General features: G+C 37.2%; 1 protein-coding gene across 1 annotated transcript; it reads right to left on the bottom strand.

Moving 5' to 3' along the window:
- Positions 1-4,927: 4,927 nt before the first annotated feature.
- pdcb (phosducin b) lies at positions 4,928-8,750 on the bottom strand. Its single transcript, XM_051377075.1, has 4 exons — positions 8,506-8,750; positions 7,256-7,317; positions 6,660-6,808; positions 4,928-6,437 (listed from the first exon to the last, which is right to left on the bottom strand). The coding sequence occupies exons 2-4, from the start codon at positions 7,299-7,301 to the stop codon at positions 5,922-5,924; spliced, it is 711 nt and encodes a 236-aa protein (XP_051233035.1). The 5' UTR covers positions 7,302-7,317; positions 8,506-8,750; the 3' UTR covers positions 4,928-5,921.
- Between the last annotated feature and the right edge of the window lie 1,685 nt (positions 8,751-10,435).

Below are 10,435 nucleotides of genomic sequence, written 5' to 3'. Positions count from 1 at the left end.
GCAGGCGCAGTTTGAGATTTGAGTTCGTCAGTGCCGCTGGTGCATCATGGGAGTTGTATTTCTTACGTTTAAACTTCAGAAAGCACTATATATATATATATATATATATATATATATATATATATATATATATATATATATATATATATATATACATTATTATATGTATCCCACTTATAGCAGGCATATTCCGCAACGAATAGCTTTACTTTATATTTTAGAAAGAGAGAGAATAAACGTGTCTTGTGTGCGTTGAAATATCCATACAAATATTTACAAGGAAATTCAAATTTGAGTCACATTATATGCTATATATATATATATATATAAATATTTTTTTTTGTTTTTTAAGAAAGCTAGTATGTGTAAGTGGACCTTGAATTAAGATTATTTGTGTGAAAAGGTCAGGGATAAACTTTGATGCTCAATATATTCTTTAAAGAAATACAATGGAATCACTTGTAGCTTGGTTTTCAAACTCTTGTTATTACTTAATAGTTAAATAGCATTGTGAAAACCATTAATTTATTAACATCCTCTGTGTTGACCTCTGGTGTTGACCGAATACCAACTCCCTCTGTCAAACATGGTCAGCAGATGGCGCCAGCACGTAGGCCAACTAAAAGACTGCTTATGTGCTGCTGGTGTGTGTGTGACAAAGTATCACTATGTGTCACTTAAATGGAAAAACTTAAATTGTGCACTCCTGGGAAGTCCAGAGATGACCAAGCAGAACCCCCCTCTATCAGATTCCAGTTACATTACAATAAGGTGCAAAACAATATATAATACAAAACAGCACAGCAAAGAACACACACAAGTGAACCTCTCACCAACAACAACATTGATATTGGATATGATTCAAGCCTTTCTCGTAAAGCAATAACAGATGAGAGTATTTTGTGCAGAGACCATTACTGGAGATGCCTGGTATCATCAATATACTTTGGTGAACTTGTTAATCAAGCACAGGGTTGATGAGAAAGTGTGTCCATCTAACAATACTTGTCATTATGAGCTGCAACATTACCTATAATGTAATTAGGAGGTCAGTGTTTGTTTCCTACAATTACACGTTTTTAAAGCTTTTTTTTTTTTTTAAGCTTTTACAACTTGTTTGACTAAATATCTTAAAATCTGAAGGCAAAACATACTGTAACTGACAGTGACGAGAAAGCTGTGAAACATAATTTCCCTCATAATTTAAATAGAATTTCTTTTTTAATTTAAATTAATAAAAAAATGTGAGTTTTTGTGATCTTTGATATATTCATAACACTTCCTGACCTTATCGTTTTTTAAAATCCTGGCTAGGGCTTTGAAAAGATGCAACATATTCCCACAGCCACAGAGCTAATATTGTCATTGAATGGATTTGAATTAACTGACATTGTCTTCACCCCCTTGAAAACCCCTCACACTAAAAGCTAAACACTTATAGAGTTTAGCTCATTAACAGCAGATAATGTCAAAAATGATTGATATCCTTCAAGTTTCAATGACTACTCTGTGTGTGGTATTTAATTACTTCCACAGTTTCAATTTCAGTCATTTATTAACTGCGTCCCTAATGATATATGCCTGGTAGGTATTTAGACCCTGCCTGGGCCAGTTTTGACAAATACCTGAGTGGTTTATTGGTTCTTAAGAAGACAAAAGACTCAAGGCACGAACACGAGAACTGTTAAGGCAGATGTTTGCCCCAGGCAGCACAACTATTTTTTGTACACTCTGCTGTCACGCCTGGATACCAAGATGTACAGTAACCTATACCAACACTGCTTTGCATACCTCTAAATCTGAGTCAGCCATGTTAATTGTTGTCAGCACTTGCCATTAGAGGGAAATCCAGAAGTATGCAATCTACACACTGCAATCAATGGTGGTTGAAGTAGTTGAGGCATGGTCTAAGTTCAATGTAACACTGAAATGCCCAGCAGTGACCTGTAGCCTATAAATTCAAAAGAACATGATGTGTAATGATTAGGATATGCACCCATCCCTTCCTCCATATCTACATCAGTCCATTTATCTACCTGTCCATTCATTCAAACTATTTGTAAAGTCAGGCTTGCGTGAGAAACCCCAGTAAGACCAACCCAAAGGTCGGATTTGTGATAAAGGGGTGATCTGTAGTTTAGAACTTCGTTATTCATTCTCATCCATATACTCCTGATTTTTATCACTTCCATCCTCCCTCTTGTTATCTTTAAGAGTTTGCTCACTCCACCTTTGTTTTAGTAATAATAACTCAATAGTATTCTGTGTTGATGTAGTTGTTTAATCACATCAGGAGTAAATGAGTCAAGCAGATTAACATCATCACTTCATCATTTAAAAAATTAGTCAAGCCGATTTACAAACACCTAAACAAAGTAACCTAATACACATATATGATGACGGCCAGTGAGGAAGGTTCATAGTTATGTCATCTCACCAACATCCACTTTCCATATTTGGTCACAAGGGCCATGCGCGCCTCAAATCTGCTCTCCGCTGCCGTGTCATGACATCACCTCAGTGCAAGTAGTTTTTTATGTGAGTGAACTAGAGCGTGGCAACTGGGCTTTCCATGAGTCCAAACAACAAAAATGACAAAAGTTCTCCAATTAGCGGAGCCCTGTAAACAAAACATGAGAAATGGGGGTGGGATCAGGTGGCCATTGCAGGGGTAAACATTGAGGTAAACATTGGTTTGAGGGGAGTGATGAGTCAAATCATGCAAGGCCTGTTCCAAGAATCAAGTTCACTGAGGTAACTGGGTAACTTTACAGGGTAAAACCTGAAACACCCCCAAGTCTTGAACATGCAAAATCATTTTCTTTTAAATTTTATTCAGCAGAGTTATTCAGATTTCTCAATAAACCTGCTTCTCAGAAGAGATCAATCAGTTATATGATACGTTCTACAAAATTATGAGGCAAAATACGCCTCCTCACTATGGTTTATTGTTAACAGATGAATCATCTTCTATTTAGCTGATACTTCTCTCAACTGTTGCATGGACTCTTCTGTTGCACTCATTGAACCGTGGTCCGTATTGGAAGAATGCCAAATATACTGTACGAGTGTGGTTGAAGCTCAGAGGCACACTCCTGGGAAGAAGCTCCTTTAATTGGTGTGGACTCTGTGAGGCAGCGGTGACACACACGCACTTGTCTGAAGAGTCAGGATGATTTGGCTACTTGACTGCCACTCTTGCAGACAGTTCTCTAGGTCAGCAGCAACCAGCCTGGCTGACATGTTTGGGCACCTCAAACCTTCTCGTTCTTGTGGGAGGTATCTAGAAAGGTTTTGATAAATCTTAGACACGCTACTGTGTGAAAGTGAGGAGTTACCAGCTAGAGGCTATGCAAGCCATGCCAGATGTGGTACTGTGGAAAGGCAGGCACTGTGTTAGCGTGTCACAGTTCACTATCTCTTGCATTTTGAGTAATTAGAAATCAAGTGCCCTTTTGCAGGCAATAAGTCAGAAATTACTGGAACTTACATGAAACCACATAAAAGTAGGCAGGAATATGTTTGGAGGTGCTTTGGCAAAGGTATACAGCTGGAAAATTGTGTATTACCTCATGTTATTCATTTTAACAGGGGAATTGAGATTTTATTTAACACTTTTTCTTTTGCCTTTGGACCTCAACAGGTGTAAAAACACTCAGTACCATTACTACTAAAGCTACAACTTTAATCTTGTAAGAGGATTTGCCTGATTATCTAGATGTCTGCACTGGGCATCATCAAATAATACTATGTGATGAAGCTGCTATATGCTCTCTGATAGGACTATTTTAAGCTTGGTTAAAGTGAGGCTGAATCATCACATTAACAATCACTATGACTGTTAGTTCAGCTAAAGAGAATAAAAAGCAGAACAAACCAACAATTAAAAAGCTTGTTGGGACTTCCTGGCAAGTCAAGTGAAGCTGTGACTCATGAAAGTTGAACTGGCTCTATATAGATAATATAGAAATGTTCACATACCTAAAAATATAATATAACATAAATATATAACATAAAAATTGATTAGAGTCAATCATCTGCTTTTGTTACAAATCTCTGTTTCCTGCAGCAGCAGTAGATGTGCTTGTGTTGTAATGTGTTTGTCAGTTTGTACAGGTATTTGGCATGTTCATTTAATTCACAACATATCAAATTGTGGGTTAGTATTGCAAGTCTTTACTTTTATATTAACCTGCTTTTACGTTGTGGTTTTGGCATGCCTGCAGCTCACTGGGGTCACAGGGGAGTCAAGTCTAAGTTACAAAACTAGCAGATGAGGTTATTTAACGTGCGGCAGCCTGCTTCAACGGGAGAGAAGAGAGATGTCCTCTGCAGGGATATGTAACACTGCATGCCTGCCATTTCCTGAGCTTGGTGCCTTTGTTTTGAATTGAGATGAGATGATTTCTTGCAAAAAGTAGAGGTGCAATTTGAGAGGGTTTTTTTTTAATGGTTCTTATAAAGAAATATTTAATAAAGAAGATTAGGTTTAAACTTGAGATTCAGTCACATTTTGGGACTTTAGTTGTATCGAAGTGTAAGACAGGCCCTTGAAAACAGATGGGCTGAATAAGGAGCCCTTCCTTTGAATTTTGCAATGCTCAGTCTGTAAGAAGGAACTACAGGGAAGGAATATTTCAGCAATTGGGAAATATGCTTATTTGTTTTCTTGCCAAGAGTGAGATGATAAGCTCATAAGCTTGCTAGCTTGTTAGCTTAGCTTAGCACAAACACTGGAAACAAGGGGGAAAGTTAGCATGGCTCTGTCCAAGGTGAAAAAAATCCACCTACTAAGCACCTTTATAGCTCCTTAATCAGCACCTCAAAGTTCTGGCTACTTCCCTGACTTCCTAGAGTCTTGTTCTCACTGTTAGTTTTCCAGAATCAGACCTTCTAGTATCGTAAACCAATAAAATGCAATACAAAATTCACTATTTTACGTGATTTTATTCTTATTTTTATTTTCAGCTATGTTTCATCACATTCCAGTACACAGTTACAAATAGTATCCACATCCTCAGTAAGATCACATATGATGAAGATGATACTGATCATCGCTGAGGAATTGTTGGTTGATTCATATCACACTAAGAAAACCCAAGACCCTCAGTTTGCGTTATGTGTATTTCCATGACTTTCTCCCAGACTTTCAAATATGAGATGAAGAAATGGACATACTCCTCAGTGATGATGTTTCACTGATGGTAATATCAGTAAAATAGTCCCATGGAGGTTTTTTCCAGATGCAATATGCACTTCCCACCACATTGGCTTACAGACAGATGGAAGACATGTTTACACAATAATGTTTTTACATCCAGAGTGCTTTGGCCTCTTCAGTCTTAAGAGTTTCTGTTTTGTTTAGCTCTTTAAAGTTTTTCTTTTTCATTTTGGCAAAAAAAACCAAAAACCTAAGTGTACATGTGTTTAAATATTGTATTACATTTGAAGATGTCACTCGTACGAACCCTGGATTTATAAATAACTTCCTGGATTTATAAATAACTTCCCAACCTAATAAAATGCTACAAAAAAGTACATACATTATATATATTATACATATATATTATACATATAATAGTTTCTATCATTACAAAATAATACATTGCAATTATTTAAAATTACAGTCAGCAGGTTTTGGCTTTCGTGGTGGTGGTGAGGGGATTTGTGATATATTTTTTATAAATAAATAAATGCTGTGTCGCCTCAACTTACTGTAACCCCGGCCCATATATGAGAGCACCCATATCTGGAACATCAAGGTTTCTTCACCAACTGGATGTAAAATTTCTCCTTTAGAGAACAATCCTCAACACTAGTGAGCTAGTGGAGATGGTAGGGTTTTTCTATTTGCTGTAGTCATTAATTGTCTTTCATCTCTATCCAGCTTCTTTTTTTTTCTCCACAGCCAAACTCTTTGTTTACTCTACATCATTTTCTTCTTCATCTTCCACACCAGGCAGCTCTTTCTCTGGCAGCAGGCCATAGCTGTTGAGGAAGGCCTCCACATCAGTGGCAAAGAACTCCTCATTTAGGTGCTGCGTGCAGGCCAGGAAGTTCCCGAGTAGTTCTCCAGCCTTGTACACCAGCAACGTAGGCAAAACCTCATCCGAGAACCGCTCTGCAGCACCGGATGCGACAGCATCAATCCTGCAGAACTTTACCGTGGGGTACTCAGTGGCCAGGCAGTCAAGGCAGTTGTTGAGCTCATCACAACCTTTGACCCCAACATTGTAAATGTGGACAACCACCACTGTGCTGTAATGCTCCTTCTCTATGACTTCTAGGAAGGCTTCTCCACTGTCCAGGTCATGCACACCTTCAAACTTGGGCCCAAAGCTGAGTTTATCATGCATCTCTTGCATGCACCGCTTTCTGTATTTCTTTAGACATCCCTCATCTTCCTCCTTGAGCAGTTCATACTCTTGGACACTCATCTGAAAAAATGACATTGAAACAATTGTGACAATTTATATTGGCTAGGAATCGCATTATTTGCCATTTGGTTTAATGGTTAGATGCATTCATCCATTCGTTAAGGCAAGACTTTTCTAAAACAACTACAACAAACTTTCACCAGACTTCCTTCTCAATCAAAAGCAATTGCTGCCTTTCAAAGTAAAAGTTTGCCATCTTTGCTGTGGTCTGTTTGGTTTTACTTTGCGGTTAAGGTTTCCTCTGGAGTCCTCCTTTGGCTTGCCCGGGGATGACATTTGTCTCAGCAGTTCCCTTTTTGCAGGAGGCAGGTTTTCCTGGTCCATACTTTCCAACTTAAACCTCCTCCAGTCATTGATGACTCCTTTTGGACCTATGGACAAAGCAAATAGCATTTTGTATTCAATTATTGAAGCTTTCAGAAAACATTCAATTTAGAAAGGTGCTATATGAATAAAATTACACTGTGCAGCTACTAATCATTGGTGGGCATTGTGTCCGGTTTTAATTTGGGGATTAAAGCTTCATCCCAATCCTCTAGGAAGACTTCTAAATGCACTACTGTTGCGTAAGAAAAAGATTAGCGTGTTAGTTAAAGCTCTACAGATCTGTACTCTGCTTTGGTCTTACTGTTGTTGGTCATGGTCAATGTCATCAGTGTAAAGGCACAAGTCATTTCTTAATGACTAATACTCGAAATGTATGTATGTATGTTTCCACAGATAGATCAAAAAGACCCACTGCCGAAGGCGCAAGTAAAAACAAAGATTGTCAGAGGCTCAGTTACAGTGTGACATTTGAACACACTGCTTCTACTTACCTGTGTGGGTTGCAGTCTCCTCCAAATCAATCATTCTGTCAGACATTGTCCTGTTTAGCTTCCTGTAAGACAAAATTTAGACAGTTAAAGGAGGTCATTCATGCAGGTATTGTATACATGATGGGGGCTTTTGATGTTTGAATGAATAATCATTTTACTTCTTTAAGGCTAGAACACTTGTTTGCTCTTATTGTCCTCAGTTAGGTCATCGTATAGCTACAGATTTAAAATCTTTGCACTGTGACAGAGCTACTGGATACCAAGTGAGTCCCATGATATTTAATTAAATTAATGCAGTCTAAGAGGATTACTGAACTGCAACAGATCTTGCTCTTGCTTGCTTTTGTTTTAAGATGGAACAGGATTGGCAACTAAAAACATGAAACCATGAAGAAAAAACAAAACAAAATCAGACAACAACAGCATGACATAATAATTTAAATGATAGCAATACATATATGTGTGTATATATAACACAGTTGATGTATTCATTTCTATATTAAAAAAAGGAAAACAGATACATTTTTCAATATGTCCTTTTAAGGTTCAATATTATGATGATGATGTGATTTCATATAGTCACTGTTCAATTCTCACACTGCTTTGTAACGTCTGTTGTGTCAGTGTTCGGATCAGTAGATGTGTGTGACGCAGGCCTACGCAGAGCCAATATCTCTTGGCCTGTCCCCAGTGTTTCAATTAGTGTTGTCTTCTTTCCTGCGTGCAGTCACGATGCTGATCTGGGCTGATGATCTTTGCGGCCACCTCTCTAACCCCCAAATCCACAAGTGGAGATTTGCTGTGATTAGTTCTAGCATGAGCAACTGAAGTCATGTGTTAATGTTTTAATTCTGTATGTGTATGTTTGTGAGCAAGAGACAAGACAATAAACTCTTGTAAACAGCTGACTTTCAATTAGACACAGACTCATGACTTAACTAAGTACCAAAAGAAAGAATCTTTTGTTCTCACTCTGTGCAGAAGCCTTTAGTTTAAAAAGAAACTTTTTGCTTTAAAAGTCCTCTCTATATGATATCTTATGCTTTAATGCTGCAACAGTGTTAATGGCAAAATATAGCTTATACATGAAAAATCAAGATGGCCCCCAAATATATTTAAAAACACACAAACCAAATAATTCATCTCCTGTAACATACATTCAAAACTAAACTTCCTATTTCTGAACATTTCTACAAAGTGAACTTCACGCCATTATGTTAAAAGAATAAGAGAGATAGAGTTTTTCTTACCTCCCACCGTCACAGTGAAGTCCTCCCTTTGTGTCAGCAGCTTACCTTGCACTGGTCCACACTCGATCACTTCACTAAGCTATCTGTTGCTGGATGGTGTGTGTTTTTGTGTGCATGCGTGTGTCTTTTCCAGCCAATGAGCTTGGTCTAATGGAGATTTCAAAAAAGACCCTATAGACCAAACAGAAATAGAGCATAGATCCTAAGAGGATTTCACTTCAGGAATTAGACGCCTGTGCTTGATAAAGGCCCGACAACACCCAATGAAGAGAGAGGGAGAGGGAAAGATAAAAAGAGAAGGAGAAAGAGGGACAGACAGAGAGAGAGAGAGAGAGAGAGAGAGAGAGAGAGAGAGAGAGAGAGAAGAGAGAGAACAGAACGCTTATTTTCATTTAAAAAACCTTGGAAAGTTTAAATAAGAGCCTCTTCTATTCAAGAGTAGTACACAAGCGCTATTGTATTGTATTTCACTACTATGAAAAGCATATTAAGGGTTAACTCAAACAAGGGCACTATATCCTCAAGATGAACTCTGAAATAAAGTGATCTTGTCTGGAATTCAAAGTTCTTCAAGGCATAGAGCTTCACATGAAAATGAACACATGATGGGAGTCTTTCAAAACACAAAACACCTCTAGCTACAGGCGGGGAATGTCTAGTGATGTTTTATCATGTGCTTCTTGATAATTTTCAACACAAACATCACACTGTAATCTTTTCACTCTTCTTAAACTGTGATTTTCCTTTTTTTATATTTCCCCCCAAGCAGCTTTAAAGTTAGGAAAATACTTTTATTTTATGAACGAAGATGTAAAAATGTTATTTGTGAGTATAAAAACAATGCATTTCAACAAAGACAGATTAAGATATCGGTAGCAAAACATGGCAAAGTGAATGTTTTATAGTTAAGCGCTTAAGGTTCTTCAAGTTATGGAAGATTTAATGGTCAAAAGGCTGAATTTCATTATATATCAAAAAGGTGAAATTTGTAATAAGATGCCTGCTGTCTTGTACGTTTGTCCCGCTCTCAAGAATTTAAGCTTTCTATGCTGGAAGATGTGTAGAAATGTTTTACATCAGTAAAAGTACCAATTACACAGTGCACAATTACTCAGTGACAATTGAAAGTCTCAGAAGTACAGAAGCAAAATGTGCTCAAAGTATAAAAAGTAAAAGTACAAAATTTCCCCTTTCAGAGTGTTATATTCTTTCAAATATATGTTTTGAGTATTACTGATTCATTAACATTTAAACATCATTTTAATGTTGTCAAGTTAGGTACTTTAATCTGTAACAATGCATATTTTATACATAAAATCTTGACTTAACTATAACTCTCAATGCAGTTGTAGCATATCCTTACCGTAATTGGTAATAAGCAGCAGGTTTTTTTTTAGCTAAACATTATTGACTAAATTAATCAGAAGAACAACATTTTCCTCTGAAATGTGGTGAAGTACAAGTATAATGTATCATAAAATTGAAATACTCATTAAATTAAAATTTTAATGAATTATAGTACTCAAATAAACAGCTTCCCTGTTTTATTATGCTCATGGAAGACTAGTACCAGCGAAACTTTATATTCTCCTGTGAGAACTACAACACTAGAACAACATACATTCATCCAATAAACTCCAGGGTGTATATTTCTATAAGTTGCAGCTGCAATACCTCAATCACTCCTAATTCTTTGTCTTTCTTGCCTCATTGTAAGCTTTACTTTAGCTGAGTGCTGAATCACTGCAGAGCAAATTGGAAGGGTACACGCTCTCCACACCCACACAATATTTTCAGGGATAGCTCATACAACCTTGTTTGACTTCTGTCCTCTTTGTCGGCGTCCTGTATTTATTGGCTTAAAGGATTACAAGACTTTTTTATTCAGGGACACAGTATATGCATGTCAGGTGGGGTTTCATTATTCCCA

The sequence above is a fragment of the Dicentrarchus labrax genome, unplaced genomic scaffold (genome assembly GCF_905237075.1).
Source record: "Dicentrarchus labrax unplaced genomic scaffold, dlabrax2021, whole genome shotgun sequence".
NCBI lineage: Eukaryota > Metazoa > Chordata > Actinopteri > Moronidae > Dicentrarchus > Dicentrarchus labrax.
This window is presented reverse-complemented; position numbering and strand designations above follow the sequence as displayed.